This window comes from Vanellus vanellus, assembly GCF_965231255.1.
Source record: "Vanellus vanellus genome assembly, chromosome: 1".
Lineage (NCBI taxonomy): Eukaryota > Metazoa > Chordata > Aves > Charadriiformes > Charadriidae > Vanellus > Vanellus vanellus.
The window spans coordinates 88,289,754-88,306,792 of NC_138905.1; the positions used below are offsets into that span (position 1 = coordinate 88,289,754).

Sequence of the window (17,039 nt, forward strand, 5' to 3'; positions counted from 1 at the left end):
ATTTAAGATCATTCTATCTCCCCGGATCTCTCTCTCTCCTTGCCCACACAAACACCTTGTCATGATTTAGTCTGTGCAGAGCACTCCCTGTGTCTTTCGGGGAACACAAGAGACAGATTTCCAGCAGTCCCTGCATACCTCAGGCTGGACTCTGGCCCCCAGCAATTTCTTCCAGTGCTGCTGAGACACCCTGTGCTCCCTGCCCCTTCCAGTATGAGGCTCTCCCCCCCCCCCCCCCCAGCAACACATTACTAATGCCATTTTTGTAACGGAAGGCGTAATTCGCATCACTCCCTCCCATCCCAGTCCTGCTCTCCCCGTGCACCTGCTGCAACACCCCTTGCTCCTGCCTTACAGCTCCCGCAGCTACACCAGTCCTTGGACCTCAGCTTTTCTCTGCCAGTGCTCCCGTCCTGTCCCATCCCATCCACGGGTGCGTGCCACCACTCCAGCGACACCCTGCCTGCCATCCCACAGTCTTGAAGCACGAATCTTTCAAGCCACACACCTCACCCACCTAGCGTGTTTCTGCTGGAGCAGCTCTGGTCTCCAGGCACCCCACGGTTAAAACCCAGCGAACAAGACTGCTGACCTCCTCCTGAGACTACTCACCTTTGCCAATGACTCTTGGTCCTACCAGCTCAGACCACCTCTCCTGTCTTCATCTATAGGGGACGCCCAAGCAGGGCATCCCCTTACAGGAAGGTATAGGCCTGCTCCATCCCTTGACTGGAGCAGATGTAAACTTAGTCTTATTGTGGATAGATCAATGCCCCCCCAAGTCTGAGTCAGTGGCTGTCTTCCCACCCCTCCCCTCGTTTCTGCTTCTCTGTACTTTCTCACCCTCTCTGTAACCACCTGAGGCTTTTCCTCCTTTCCTCCCTGCTTGGAGCAGTTTGTCATGACTGGATTGGCGTTGCCCTCATTCTGCCCTGGTTCATCTCTGTTCCCCCGGTGCCATCACTCTTGCAGTTAGGCCTGTGGCCTCTGGAGACAGTTACGAAGCTAGCCGGCCCTGATAATCCCAGGGGAATGAATTTCCTTGCAGCATCTCCTTCTGCCGCCCTTCCCACCCGGCTCCTTCTGGTGGCCCACGCTGTTCCCTCGATGAGGCAGGAACCCTGCCCGCCTCTGCTGGCTTTGGGGCCCAATTCTGCTCCGAGCCGTGATCCTCATGCTCCCAGGGATGGGAGAGCCCCGCAGCTGATGCAGGATGGACCAGGTCGGGAAAAACCCACCCTCGCCCGGTCCTCCTCCCCGGCCAGAGCCCCCCCCCCCCCCCCACTTCGGCTTCATCCCACCGTCCATCCCACCCAGAGGGGAGAGGACAGACTCCCGGGGCTGGTGACTCAGGGGAAGGCAGGGGCGGGAGGGGAAGGGGGGGGGGGGGGTCCGCGGGGAAGATAACCCAGAATAATTGCAAGGGGAAAATCGGGGTGCCGGGGGATGCGGCCGGCCGGCCGGCCCGGGGCCGAGCTGCGGTGCTGCCCCCGCCGCCCCTTCCCTTCACCCCCCGCCCGGCAGCCCCGGGCACGACCGCGGCCCCCCGCGGCGGCCGGAGGGGCGAAGGGGGACCGGGCCGGGCCGCCCCGAACCTCGCCGGGCGGCGGCCGAGCGGAGCGGAGCGGAGCGGCCGCGGCCGGGGCTGGGCTGGGCTGGGCTGGGCGGGGGCCGGGGCCGCGGAGCCCGCGGGGCGCCCCCCGGGGCGCGGCCGTGCCCGGCGGCGGCGGCGCCGCCCTGTGCGCGGCGGAGCGGAGCGGGGGCCGGCGGCGGCGGCGGCGGCGGCGACGGCGGGGGCCGGAGGGACCCATCTTACCTCTCGCCGGAGCAAGCGCTGCCATGGCGACGGGCGCCCCGCGCGGCTGTGCGCGCCTCTGCCCGGCTGTGCCGGCCCCCGGCCCCCGGCCGCCGCAGCGGACGCCGCAGGCAGCCGCCCCGGCCCCGCGCTCCGGCCATCCGCCAGGCGGGGCGACGGCGAGGGGCGAGGGGCGGGGAGCGCCAGCGGGAGACGGCGGCGGGAGCACCGCCGGGGCCGAGCAGCCAGGGGGCGGGCCGGCCGGCCGGGCGCGGGAGCCGCCGCCCCGGCCCCTGCCCCGGCCCCGGCCCCCTCCCGGCGGTCCCGGAGGTGCGCGGGGTGACGGGGAAGGCTGTGGGCGGCTGTGCCGGGGTACGCGCGGCTCCCGGAGCGGGTCTGGGCCAGGATCCCGGCCACAGGGGCTGCTGCTGGTGGGCCCCGGCTGGACCCCCCCCCTCCCCGTTCTCATCCCTCCTGCCCCACGGGGCGAGGCTGGCCGCCCCCAGGAGTACGGGTTTCGGGACAAGAAGGTGCTGGGCTCCCGTTCCCAAAGAAAGAGGGTTATGAGGAGGCGCCCTAAAAGATGTTGGGAGGATGGGTGCCGGCATGAGGGGAGAGGCAAAGAGGTAGTGGTGAGAGAGGGGTCTGCCAGGGGTGCTTGGAGAGCAGGGTGCCCCGGACACCTGCTGCCTGGGGTGATACATGGTGGCAGAGCTGACCCAAGTTTGCTCAGCTGCTGTGATGGCCTCTTCCGTCACCAGCCAGCAGCATGGTCCCACAGACAGGGAAGGGGGAAGAGAAGGAAGGAGATAGAGCAGGAGCAGTGCTCGGAGGAATGGGTTGGTTGTGTTGAGAGGGTAAAGCTCCCCCTTTAGCTGCGTCACTTCAGTGAGGGCAGTCCTGGCTTCACAAGACAACGGACATCTCATTTTCCTCAGTTACTGTCTTGTTACACCTTCCTTGTTCCTTTTAGGAACTGATGTCTACCGAAATCTCCACACTCCTCCGTTAGAACTGGGGTGGGATGGGAATCCCTGTTTCTGGGCACTTTGGATGCGGTTTGGATCAGGAGAACATGAATGGTTTAGGTGAAAGGACCTGCAAGACAAGTGACAAGCAGGGTTTGAGGACTGATGAGAATTCAGCTTTGCTTTGGGCTAGGGAAAGTCTGAAGTAAACCCCCAGACATTTACAGCATGGCCTCAGCATTTAGTAAGTCCTCGACATCAGTTGTTTTCTTCTACAGATCTGCTCCTGCTGCATCACCCTGTTTGCTAAAGTGGACCTGATCCTATGGATCCAGGGTCTGCTCGGCTTTATCACCTCCTCTGACAGGGCAGATTTCATACACCATTCTAAATACTGTCTGAGTTGATCCCAAGTGCCTTGGCTACCAAGGAATTTCATCTGAGGTTTATACGGTCAGCAGAAAGAGAGACTCCTGCGTAAGAAAGCTGGAGGTACTGCTGGTTCTCAGGCCCGTGGGCAGCATTGAAGGTGGTTCCAGAGGTATAAAAGAGATCATCTCTAAGACAAGACCTGTTTGCATTGCACTGGCCACTGTGATGGGGGCCTGCTTTAGAGACAGTGAGTAGAATCAGGAACCACCTGAACAGATCTGGCTTTGCGTCAGGTAGGTGATAAGAGATAGTTTTGAGGAAGGTGGGTGGCAACAATGCTGCCGTGCTCTAGCTATTCTTTGGCATGCAGGAACTGCCATGGTGGAACAGCCCCAAGTTGGTTCATCTTAGCGGTCAGTCCAGCAATGGCAGGAGCCAGAGACATGAGAAGGGATAATTATGCCCCCCCCTCAATTATTTCTTTTAAGCTCCTATCATTTGCGGGAGGTTTATGCCTTGAAGTGAGGTGGTCTGTATCCACAAATATAAACATTTGTGCAGCTCCAGTTGTGTCATTTGTATGAATTACTTAATGTGATAACTTCCACATTACCATCCTCTTCTGATTCAGAAGTTGAGTCTCCTTAGTGTGAGTTGTTAGCCTGCCTGTGTGGGCGAATAAATCCTCTTGTTATCTCAGGGAAACAGCAAACCAAGCTTCCGGCACTTTCTGTGCTGCCTGCCTGCCTCAGCTCTGCTCAGGTAGGGGCATCCTGCAGCCCAGTATCTCTTCATGGCTTGGGCTACACCTGACAGAGATTGGTGAGCAGAGCTGCGTGAGGACAGGTCCTCCTATCTCAAGGAGGCTTCTTGCGTTTGCAAATGTGGCTGGGTTCTTAGTTTGAATGAAAGCACAAAATTGAAGATTTACTGTGAAGAGGAATGAACTCTGCGGGAAGGAGAGGAGCACTTGCCCTAGGGCTGTCACACTCCCAAGCAGATGCTTGTCCATCCATCTGTCTCATCTAAATGGATTTCAAAGACTCTCTTTATTTGCCGAGGATTTCCAGGCACCTGGTTTCCCTGGTTTTGATAAGAGGTGGGTCACAACTGTGTGTGTGCTGTATGTTGACAGTGCACATGCAAAGGAGCACCAGTGCTCAGGCCTGGAAATCCTGAAGCCCCATGGCACAATGTTCCCTGCGGGTGCAGGGTTCCCTGTGTATCTAGGAAGTCCAGGCTAGAAGTGAGACCCCCACCTAGACTAGTCTCCTAGAAGGACTCTCAGAGCTGGGAGGGATTTTTAATTCCTACAGAGCCAGGCTGGACTCCGACTGGGAGATCGGCTGTCTAAAGGCTTGGTAGCTCACTAGAATATCCTAAGGCATCCAGGCCCAAAGAAACACTGCTGTTACAGTGTCAGGGTAAGAAATGTTTTCTGGAAAAGTTCATTGCATAAAGATCAGTTATTTCTGGACAACAGCTCTGCAGGTCCAGGGAAACGCTCTTCCCAGAGGTGCCCTGGATTCTTAAAGGAACAGAACTCATTAACCAAGAAACAAACACCAGAATCATAAAAGCAAAAGCATTAACAGAATAGCCAAATTAACTTCAGAAGGCTTTGATGGTTCACAGCTCTTACTCAGGACTTTGATAGTGACCATGGGAGGTTTCACATGTGTTTTCTCGCAGGTCACGGACGCAATTAAATCCATCCTCTAAGCCCCAACATGGCTCGCAGCCTCTTGTGAGAAGATGCTGGTGTACTTGCAAGCAGGTTTCTTGGCATCTTTCCTGGCTCTTTGAGTAGGGTGTGGTTAATGGCTAACAAGAATCCAGCCAAGCAGATGCGCTAGCATGTTCCTTCGGAAAAGACAGTGACTGCAATGTAGATTTGTCATGTCCAAACCTTAGATTCTATTTCTAGCACCGTGTGGAAAGATTTAGTGAGATTTCTTGGATAATTCATCTGCAAAATGGGCAAGTGATAATAGCTCACATCAGGGGACAGACGACTAATGCTGGTCATGAGCTACACAGAAATATTAAGGGCTTGCAATGTAAAAACTGGGATTTGAACTTGTGGATGCTTGTTTACAGCTGGATGTTTTTCCTTACACAGCTGGGCACCTTCTAAAAGATTTTTTTCCTCTGCCGTGTACATAAATATTTGTATATGATATTTTCCTTGAGAAAAGGAAGTACCAGGGAAGGCTTGTCAAATGCATGGTTGTTATGAAGCTGCGTGCTATATAGCAGAGGTGTATATATTCTCCTCTCCCCACTCCCCTACCCACCCAATGTAATTATTTGAGTGTTCTTCACTTCTGTATGTTACTGACCCCTTTTTTATTCCTCCTGCCCTTCTGGCCTCACTGATATCCCAGTGCAGTGAGTTCCAATCTGTAAAGGATGTAAAAATGTCACTTCAGAATTTAATTGCGCCACTTTCCAAAATTACCGAACACTTACTTGTTTGTTCTCATACACAGAAAGGATAATTAGGAGCTCTTGAATCATTAATCTGGGAACCTACAATATCTGGAAGGAGCTGAAATTATTTATTTTCTTTGGATTTGTAACACAGAATTGCGACTTTCTTTTTACCACCTGTTCCCCTAGCTTGTCTAGGTATTTCTGAGGTTTCTCAAGACCAGAATAGTCTTTTCTTAATTCAAAAATAGGCTGGCATTACAGGAGCACTGCTGACATGCTGGATGCAGTTGGCCCATGCCAGGGAAGCTCTCTGTCTCCCCTTGTCATTCCAGCTGGTGTGGTGGCCCCTCAGGAGCCAGGCGGTCCTCACAGCGCCAGTGACACTGTTGCTGCTGTTCATCTCCAGGACCTCACCTCCACACAGCACACAGACAAGCTTAGAGGAGGGACTTGCCAGCGCCAGAGCCTGAAACAGGCACTTGGACACCAGCCAGCTGGTGCCAAAGCACTGAGGAGTTGGGGTTTCTCTTCTCTTCCCTTTTGATTCCTTGCCAGCGAAGCAGTCTCTGCCACCACCTCTTATTCTCTTGTTCTCTAATTCTCCAAATCTGGAAGCACCTCTAAGGCTCGGCCAAGCAGGCTAGAAAATGAACAGGAGGAGAGCCAAAGGCTTCTTCAGGGTAGATGCTGTGGAAGGATGCTGACATGCATGAGGCAAAGGCAGCCCGCTGCAGTTTGGAGGTGTTGCTTGGATGTGAGCGCACTAATGAACCCTGAGTTCCCTCCTAGTAAACACAAACTTGGGAACACTCGCAGAAAGGAACTGATCCAGAGCTGAGAATCTGCAAGGGTCTGGTATTCTTACTCTACCCTCATCTCCGAGAAGGGCAGATGGAAGCTACTCTCTCTCTGCAGCTGCATTAGGCTGATGAGCCACTCAAATGGATGCTGAAAACTCTTCTTCCCCCCACCCTCCCCACCGGCCTCCCCTGAGATAAATAGAAATTAGAAGAGACTGAAATGCACAGCTTCCTCCCTTCTAGACCTTGGGAACATGTGAAGAAACACACGGGGTCATTTGGCTCTGAAGGCTGAGGGATGTGAGTGCTTCGCTGCAGAGCCCGCGGGGAGCATGAGTCACATGCACTGCCTCGGCAGATCCGGGCTGACAGCATCCACCGAATCACCGCCTCGCATCGCACTCAAAGGGCAGAAATAGACTGGGAAGCAGGAGGGGCTCGGAGAGGTACGGCTATGGGCCGAGGTTATTTTAGCCCGTGTGCTTCTGGTTCAGCAGAACTGGACAGGGCAGTGTATCCTCAGCTGCATCCAAGGCCCTTCCTCTGCTGGAGCAAGCAGGTCTGTGGGTCCTCACAGGGGACCATGAATTGAAGGTGGGTCTGAGGGACTGAAGCATGTGCTTTTTCCCTTCTGCAGCCCAGAGACATGGGGAACAGTAGTACCAGAAAACCCAACACGTTAGGGAAAAACAGCACTTCTCATTTTTTTCTAAACTCTTGCTTTCCGTGATGTTTCCACATCACTGCACAGAGCTCTTGCTGCTGTTGTCATTTTGTAAGTATTGCCATGTATGCCTTTCTGAGCCCCTCCATCGTCTCAGGGCTACTTTGATGAGCTGTCACCACATGATAAAATATGTCTGTCATTGTGTTGGCTGCTTTGTAGAGTTGTACATCAATGTGGTTTGCATTGTGCAGAGGCATTTTTCCATTGCGTAGTGTAGATACACCCTCGTCACACTGAGCAAAGGAGGAAGTCCTCAATGCCTCCTGAGAAGGAGGACCAGGATACATGTGACACAGCTTGTAAAGCCCTGGGATACCACAAGGAAGGGACCATGTAAAAGTGATCTGATAGGGACACCTGGCTTCTCATCTCTGTCTTCAGTGCCGCATAGGAGCACTGTTGCCACAGTGTGTTGTGTCAGAAAGTGTGTTGTGTGAGTTGTGCCATTGTTTTTACTGCAGCCCAGGCCTGGCTGCAGATGTTACTGCAGTCCACTCCAGCTGGGGACTCGTCAGGTACATCTACATCGAGACTTATGTTTTGTACAAGCTTGTTCTTATCTGGTCTGAACTTCCACCTCCATACTGCCTTGAAGCCGACGCTGAAGCTTTTAGTGTTGCACTCAAATGGAAAGCAAAGCCCATCTAGGACTTGCTCTGTGGATGACTTTGCTCTCAATCAGGGCAGTCTGTGCATCTAGGGAACAAAGAAGGTCGTCATGTGAAAAAATACAGACAGGACAGCTGCCAAAAAAAGAGATCAGAGCCTAGAGTAGTCTGTGCTTACAGTTGAGTTTCAAATAGAGTAGGGCAGGGTCACGATTGCTGAGATCAGGAGACCTACTGAGGAAATGTGCAGTGTTGAGGAAGGCTCATAATTCTTGTTAATGCCCATCCAGATGGGAGAACTGGAAGCTGCACCTCTGTGGATGCGGCTGTGCACCTACAGGCATCCCAGTGGCACCATCTCACGTTCGCTGTAACACCAACCAGGCCACCTGGAAACGGGCGGAGCGACCTCCTGCATTGACGGTGGGTCTGTGAGCCTGACCATGCTTTGCTGGTCAGTCCCAACCTTGGAGCGACTGCATGCACTGGGATACGGACCAAGGCTTTTCCAAAATTAATGTAGCTTTGTGTGCACCAGCACAAGCTATGGGAAGGAAAATGGCATCAGCACGTGCCTTTGTCACTCCTGTTTGTGTGAGGACGATGGTGGAGGACCGGGCATGGCCCTGATGGTGGCCCACACCTGCTGCTGCAGCTGCCTGGGGCTGCCTCCCCACTCCAGAGGCGAGACGGGGTTGTGGGGGGGTGGCGAAGATTTCCCCTGGCTCACAGGTGTTGTCTCTGCCGTTGTTGCCACCTGTCTTTTCATCATGAGTAACGGCGGGATGCTGACGTGACTGCCACAGAGAGAAACACCCTCCTCCAGCACTGGGCATCCCGGGGGAGGGGTGTCTCCGCCACGGGGAGCCCTTCCCACAGCCCAGTGCCCCTCTCTGTCTCTCCCCAGCAAGCCTAGCGCAGACGAATGAACCTGGAGCACAGCCAGTGACAGCTGTAGGACCTCAAGGCCTTTTTGACCCGCCGCTAGCAGACAGTAAAATAACTTCTATAAACACAAGGCTTCTGTGTACATATTTTAACGGTATTTTTCTTTCAGGGCACTCTGGCATTCTGCAACGTGCTTTTACTTCCACCCTAAATTTCCTGGGCTTTTCACTCCTTCTTCCCATCTCCTTGAGCCAACAAGGAGCCATTTTCAGTGGCTTTCCCAGAAGCATCTCTTCTCTGCACCCTGCAGGCTTGCACAGTCCGAGGCTCGTTTGTTCTCCTAGGAAATTACTTTGTCACCCCCTTCCCAAACTTACCCTCTAGATCAACATTCACAACTTCTTCAGGCTTCTTTCCAGAAGCTCTTGGTATCCTGAACTGCCTTCCTGACAAAATGAGTCCTGAATTATCCCGCTGCTCATGCTGTTTTCACTTGTGCATTGGGTTGTTGCAGGACAGGAGAAGACTACAGACTGAGGGATGGGGCTGGGGGGCTCTGCAGGGCTCATGAAAGGCAAATGAGGGTGGACAGGTTTCACGGAGAGCAGAGGGCTGGTGCGTTAAGGAAGGCTCATGGCAGCCAGAGAGGTGGGAGATAGTGAGAATCAGGATTCCACGTCCTACCAGGAAAGGGAGAAATGCAAATCTGAACGAGATGAGGGTGCCTCAGAAAAATCTTAGTCCAGCTTGCAAAAAACCCCACCCAATTCCAAATTTATTGTAGCTCAAGAGGATAAAAGAAGCGCATAAAATCGGTTCCACAGGAAGGTCAAACTAAGTGCATGAGCAAAATACAAGCGCATATATATATATATATGTTTCTTCTATTCAATATCTCTCATTATAGAATTTGGGATCAATCTTAACCTTTAAGGTTTTCTTGTCTTGTCCATCGTCTCCTAGCCAGACAGCATCTTTCCACAGCATTAGACTAGGGGAATGATAAAGGAATAAAGAATTACATCAAAACAGGGGAAAGGGAGATGGATTCACAGAGCACTATGGGCTGGCAGGTGTTCAGGTGTAGGCAAAGACTTCATCAGTCCTTCTGACTCCAGTGCTGCAATACTACTTATTCTGCCGGCTGCGAGAGAAAAGTATTATGTGAGTATCAGTATTGTAGACCTGAAAGGCTCCACTCTGTTACCTCGAAGCCAGCCAACCCTCCCACTTTTTTTGCTTAGTGTCGAGAATGGCTGTTTGCCTCTGTTGCTGAGAATGCAAACTGTTACTTGAGCATCCACACGGCTGCGGTTTAGGTTTCAGTTACACTGAGCTGCTTGCTTGGCAAAGAGAGTTAAAGAACAACTGTATCAGCACTTGCATTGCACAGATTTATCTAGTTTTTGATGCAGTTGTATTGGCTTTGTCCTGTCCTTATGGGGACTATTTTTTAACCTTGATAAAAAGTACGTGAAAACAGGGTGAATTCTTTGACACACATTATGCTAACCAACTCTTCACCGCATATACATCCCAGCTATGAAGTAGTGTTTACCAATAAACATTCTCACTGAATTCTGTGACAGTGAAAAAAAAAAAAAGGTGAAACTATCACAGTTTGCCACTGTCACCAGTGAAAATTAAACAGAAGTACAGTTCTGTACCTACACATTCATTGAACTGGTTCATGCAATCATTTATACTGTCCTTAGCTCTCCTCTTCCAGTGACAGAATAGCCGCCAGTGTTTCTTCACAGCTGCTGTGATGCCTGATACCATACATGCTTAAAGACCTGGAAAAAGGCAGCTTCTCTGCTGAGAAATCCTTGCTCCCGTGAAAAGGGCCAGGACATGGTGGTGCATTTCATATCACCCAAGGCCTTTAGGAGAGGGCATGGTTCACAGCGTGCTGTGGTTTTCTCCTCTTTTTCCTTGCTCCCAAGACATTATTGGCAATTTTCACAAATTGCAGTCCAGAACTGTGCGCACAGAGCTGGAGTCACATTACAGACATAATGTATTTTTAAAATTTGGGTTTCATTGTTGAGCTTGGTTGTGGGCCTTTCACCTGCACAACCTTGACATCCAGGTCCCTGATCCACAGTGGAACTCATCAAAGGACTCTGGAGCTCCTGCTTGGGTTTGGCCAACTCCTCTTCATCATCAATGTAATTCAAGTGGGAACTCTCTGCTCAAAAGTTTCCCAGCACAGTGCTACCATGGGTTTGAGGCATAACAGGAAATTAATTAAACATATCTCATAACTCTTAAACGTGACTTAACATGACTAAGAGCTGAAAATGATGAAATGCAGCCGTACTGTAGCACTAAGCAGGCTCAAGTTCCATTTTTCACCACTTAACCATCAAACTCCCCTGTCTTGAAAATAGACTCTTTGCACATTCCAGATGCCCTCATTGGCACTTACTGTTGACACTGACATGTCTTGTTTTCCAGCAAATATTGTCTTGCTCGTACCATCCTTTTTGCCCGTTGCTGCCAGGAAAGAAGGGAGAAATAATGATAGGATATTTTGATGCTTCAAATGCTTTCCTCTGAAGTGCTAGTAAAGTACTATCTGCAGGCTGTCCATCTCTAACTATTTGCTTTGAGTCTAAGGATTGACCCTTTATCTGTTCTGCGCTGCACCCAGACAGAAACTCAGACTCCTCCTGGGGTTTGGGGAGAGGTGTCATCTATTCACCTTTCACTGGGCACTCACCCTTCTCCGCCGCCAGCTTATACCACTGATGATGCACAGGCACGCTAGGCCAAACACCAACACGCTGCCTCCAATACTTGCTCCAATTACCACATAGCTGATCCAAACAGGAGCTTCCTCTGTGGAAGGAGAAAAGTATTCAGAGGCAGATACAAAAAGAATTTTAAGGCTTTTGAGTGGAGGCAAGCACGTGATATTAATTTCCATACCCACGGAGTAATTAAGGCTGATCTTCATGTCATTGTCTTCTATGAGGTGACAGTTCCACAGCCCTGCAGCACCGATGTTCACCTCCACCTTTGCTTCATTCTGCTTTGACATCTTGATGTCCATCTGAGTCCCATTCACACGTTCCCAGCGCAAGTGGGCATTGGGTGGGAGTGGACTAGAGACCTGGCAGGTCAGGGTCATCTTGGCCCCTTTGGGGAGTGGTCCAACAGGGTTAGCTGAGACTGTAAAGGTAAGAAAAGGACATGTGAGTGAGAGGATGGGAAGATGGCTCCATCCATACGCTTGTGGCTTCCAGATTTCTGCAGCTCTTCATCTCTTGGCCCATTTCTCTTTCTCTCACCTTTCATCACCACCAGCTCTATCTTGCTCTGTGTGTATTTTCTGTTGTATGCCAGCTGGCACTGGTACTGCCCAGAATGGTTGAAATGGACTTTGGGGAGTTTCACTTTTATGGTGTTTTCAGATTTGCTTTCAGGTATCTCAAACCGAAAGTGGCTGCTTTTTTTGGTCTCATGCTTCTCTCCCTGTGCTGTGACATTGAAATCAAGAAGTTCATGAGCGGTTGCACTTTCCTGTTGTTTCCATTTCAATTGTCCTGTGAAACCTTTTTTCCATTTTATCTTCTGAAAATTCAGATGCCACGACAAGATGACAGCGCTATCAAGAGTTGCATACTTCCTTTCGAAGCCTGGATTCTGAAAACCTGAATTCAGAAGAGACAAGGAATAGAGAGACAAGGAAAGCCATGGCTACACTTCCCCGTGTCCACCCTTGATCTGGAGAGATGCACACTGTGCTCAGTTGAAAGGGCTTGGAGAAAAGCCATGAAATACCCCAGGAAGGATTAACAATTAGTGTCTGAGAATAGGTTTAAAGAGCCAAAGCTCCCAAGCCCACCAGAGCTAAGAAGAAGAGACCCCAAGGAGAGAGAAATCTTTTAGGGCAAGCCTGGAGAGGAAAATGGGAGCAAGTGTGGGACAGAGGTCAGGCAGCAGAGCCATCCCTAATCTGCAGTGTTGGAAGCCCTGGGAAATCAACCCTGGAACACCATTGTGTGGGACGCTGGAAAGTAAAAGCCCAGCTCATGAGCTGGAGGGAGCACTGGTTCCTGAGCCTGTGTGTGAGTTGCATTTTTGTTGTTGCATACCTAATACCTTCACATCAAAGGTGATGTTGTGGTTAATCAATGGAGAATCTGAATGGATGTGACACCTCCAGGGCCCACTGTCTGTAGCCTCCAGTTCCTTTAACTTCAGTATGTATTTTTGACGAGTATTCTTTTGTGAGGATTTTGGTCTTACTGTGTTATTGTTACTGTCAAACAATGTGATGTTGAGATCAGGTAGAGGATGGGATGAATTTTGCACTAAAGTCAGCTGGGGGACTTCATTTGGCAGGAAGTGCCCACCTAAAGAAATCGTCACTGTAAAGAGAAAAAGTGCAGCCAGTAAGTCAACTCCTCATCCTGCAAGAGAGGGACAAATGTCACAGCAAAAAGCGTATGGAGACTTTGTGCCCTGGAGATGTAGGAGAAATGAACTATGATAGCCCAGGCCAGAAGAAAGAGCTGCTGGATAAAGAATCCCAGCAGAGTTGTCTCTCCAAGCTCTACAGTCTCCTGGTCTCCTCCCCCCTCACCTCCTCATGGATAAAAGCCCTCTAATCACTCACATTCAAAGACGTGCAGTGAGATACTGACTGTGTGGGAGTTATATTCACAGGTGTAGATGCCAGCATCGGAAAGCCTTAAGTCGAACACCTTCAGGTGTTTACTGTTGGGGCTGATTTCAGATCGATCAGTCATGGTAGCTTTACCTTTTGAAAAAATATGCTTGGTTAGGAGGAAAGAGGTTTCTCAGCTGTATACTGGGGAGAAGGTGTGATGAATCAGAAGCCTTACCTTTCAAATTGCTCATTATAAGCTTCCTTATAACAACCTTATAGTACTTCCAGGTCACACCTGAGTCATGAGGTATGCCTCTACAGTTCAGGATCACTGGCTGGCCTGCCACCCCAATCTGTAGTTCGTTTTGCTGACCCATAATGGTGATCAGACCTGAAAGTCAACACCCACCAAAAAAGGTATACATTCATTTTCTGAAGGGTGGCTCAGTGAATACTTCCCATCCCTCCAGAAAGACAAAGATATTTTTCCTCCCTTTACCAGATACTGGGAAGATTATCCTCAATTTCTGAATTTTTCACTCCTTTGTCTCATGAATCAATCCCTTATCTTTTCAGCTCTGTAACTTCCCTCCCCTCCACTTTGGACTCTTTACCCAGCTAATGGCTATTCTGTTTCACATGCATTCAGAAATAGGGAAAATGCCAATGGTTGTGGTGGATTCACCATCATTTACAATTTTGAGGTGTCAATGGTTTTACTGAAAGAACCTTTTTCCACTGGGCAAGATTTAGTTATCCCACAGGTAGCAGAGGCAGAAGAGCACACGCCAGCCCTCCTCCACTGCCCGGTCAATACTTGAGGCAGCACTGGCAAATTTGCTCACCCTTTCTTCCAATTTTTGCATGGAGCAAGACTGAAGGTCCAGGACAATGAAAGGATAAAGTAAAAAAGAAATAAGAAGGCTGGCCTAATGCCAGGTTCCTGTTCTTGGGATGAGGGCTGTGTGACAGTAAAAGAAGTAGGATATATAAGGTTGAAGAAACATTAGGAGTGGTTTCTTGGAAGAATGACATCCTTTCCTTCACTGTAAAGAGGATTTCTGCAGGAGACGATAGGAAGAAGGTGGAGTTGCCAGAGGTACAATTGGAAATAATGGGGTTGTGGTCTTCTGCCTCACTGCTGGTAAGATCTCAGAGCTGTCTAACCTGTGAATTGCCCAGGTGACCCTAGTACTGGAGAGCCACAGAAGTGCAAAATAAAAAGTTTATATGGTTTTAATGGAGGGTTTTCCACAGGTTACATATTCCTCCAAGAGCATGGGTAATCTGTAACAGTGCCAACTGTGCAGGTTTTCAATAATCACACATTGGACCACAGAAAATGATGCATTTGTCTTAAACTGTGAAATTATAAATGCTATTAGTAAGAGTTGGTATCTTTTGCTTTGCTTTTGGTGCTAAGGTGCATAAAAGACTTCCAAGCTTTCCTCTGCAACCAGAGGAATCAAAGCTGAGTATCTGAGAAATGCAGGTTTGGCCTTACTCAGTCACCTTCCTTTTTTGAAAAATAAGCACTAAAAAGTCCACCTAATATTATAACATTAGCAGTCAAACTAAGTAAACCGGTAGCATCACATTTGTAAAGGCAAACCTCTGGTGAGAAACACATGAGATTTTGCCCAGGCAGCTGGAGGCAAAGTGGAAGGCAGTATTTTCCACTCTGTGCTCAGTGTGGCAGATCCAGGCTGTGTTTGGCTCCGGAAAATGGCTCTGCCCAAAGAACAAGTCCCGTGTCAAACATTTCTTCATAGTCATACAATTTTTGTGAACCTTGACTCTGAATTGCACAATGCCTTCTCCAGCTCCTGGTCTTGTTCTTTTATGGCAACATTGTCCGAGTCACTATGCTGGTGTGCTACTACCCTAATGCACTCACTGCTTATGGTCCCTACCTCTCCTGCCCACCCCTCCAGTGTGAGGTTTGAAGCAAAGCCACAGGCACCCTGGCTCCCACAGCAACCCCACTCCTGCATCTCTACAGGGCAGCTCCCCAAACCTGGTGATGCTCCACGCCACCCTGGTTTCGGCTGGGAGGCTTGGCCAGCAGGCTGGGAACAGCCTGAGTCCCAAAGCTTGAGCTGTCCGTGCTGCCTCTGAAATAACAGGGTATGGACGTAAGGAGCCCCTCAGCTTCTAACGCCTCGGTCCTAACCTCCACCGCATGGCCCCCCCAGAGAGCTGTTGGGCAGTGCAGGTGGGCCAGACAAGGTAAGAAGGTAGCTGTCACAACTGCATCGCGGGGATGAGCCTGCTCCAAGCCACGTGAGGTATGTTATATGGCAAATGGGGAGGAGCCTAAAAACACCCCAAATGTTGTGATGCTTGTGGGAAGGCTGTAAGGACCGGGAGGGTTTGCTGAGCTGAGGACTCACCCGGGTGCAGAACCAAGAAGACGGCAAGTGTGCTGCTCACCACCGTGCCGCATGGCTTCATCGCTGGGGGAACGCTCCTCCCTGCTGTGGACTGCAGGGCTGGAAATGCCGTCGCTGCCAAGGGATGTTGTCCTAGAAGATCCAAATACTGTGTTAACAATGGTTGATTTTCAGACCTCAGCGGATGGGGCCCAGTTCCTAGTCAGTACCCACCATCCTTCAGTGCAACGACATGGAAAGTTGTTGGTAAAGTCACCTGAGCCCTGTGTTTCAGTAAAGAATCTAGCTGCAGCGTTCCCCTTAGAGTTTGGTATTAAATGTTTTATTTTACTCATCCCTAGGTTTCTGGCATTCATTGGACTGCAGGTGTTTATACTGCCAACAGTTCTGTGCTTTTTTTACTTCCCTATGGTGGGTTATCATCGCTCTTGCAGCAATTAAGGCTAAACACATACAGGGCTGCATTAACAAGAGCACAGCCAGCAGGCTGAGGGAAGTAATTATTTCCCTCTGTTTGGCACACCTGATGCCTCATCTAAAATATGGGATCCAGTTTTGGGCCCCCAGTGCAAGACGAATGCCAACAAATGGGACAGAGGCCACTGGAGGGCTACTGTGACGGTGAGGAGGCTGGTGCACATGATATACAGGGAGAGACAGAAAGCTGGGTTTGGTAGGGAGAAGAGAGCCAAGGTGGGATCTTATTTCAGTCTCCCACTATCTAAAGGATATTACCTAGGACAAGGAGCCGCATTCTTCTCAGAGGTGCATAGGAGAGGAACACGAGGCAGCAGCCATAGGTTGCAGCAAGGAATTGTTGACTAGATAGAAGGAAAAATTTCTTCCCGCCGAAGGTGGTTTAGTGTTGGAATAAATGCCAAGGGGTACCAGGCAATCTCCGCCCTTGGAGATGTTCAGAGGTTCCCTGGACAAGGCCCTGAGCAATGCCTTGCAAAGTCTTGTAGTTTTAGAGTCAGCCCAGCTGTGAGCAGGAGGTTGGACTGGAGACCTCCAGAGGTCCTTTGCCATCTAAATATTTCTGTACAATTTTGTGATTCTATGATTAAGGCCATCTTTAGGCTGATATTAATATTTTTATTTAGTTTGCTTTTGTCTACTTATTTCTTACATTAAAAATCTCAATAACCACCGAGTCTGATGTTGTTGGGAAGACTGGCTTGAATTCTTAGGACTATGCAACAAAAAGTCTAGGGAAAAGGGAGGAATGAGGTCAGAAAGAAGAAGCTGCATTGATGGTAACAAAACCTTCAGTGGGAACTGGGAGATAACTATCCTGTTAAGGTGAGTTATCAAATTAGATGAAGTATCTGACTGTAGCAGAGACCAAGTGCCGGTATCAGCTGCAGCTGGGTGGGCTGACAAGGTGAAGGAGACCACTGCTGCTGGTGCGAGGAGACTACCAAGCTCTAA

The 17,039-nt window shown here is 50.3% G+C and overlaps 1 protein-coding gene across 1 annotated transcript; it reads right to left on the bottom strand.

Moving 5' to 3' along the window:
• Positions 1 to 7,772: 7,772 nt before the first annotated feature.
• LOC309673321 (T-cell surface glycoprotein CD4-like) lies at positions 7,773 to 15,669 on the bottom strand (the record flags this gene model as incomplete). The annotated part of the gene is made up of 9 exons (XM_082485064.1): positions 7,773 to 7,794; positions 11,026 to 11,093; positions 11,320 to 11,438; positions 11,529 to 11,771; positions 11,891 to 12,253; positions 12,698 to 12,973; positions 13,222 to 13,365; positions 13,451 to 13,606; positions 15,609 to 15,669. The coding sequence occupies 9 exons, from the start codon at positions 15,667 to 15,669 to the stop codon at positions 7,773 to 7,775; spliced, it is 1,452 nt and encodes a 483-aa protein (XP_082341190.1).
• Between the last annotated feature and the right edge of the window lie 1,370 nt (positions 15,670 to 17,039).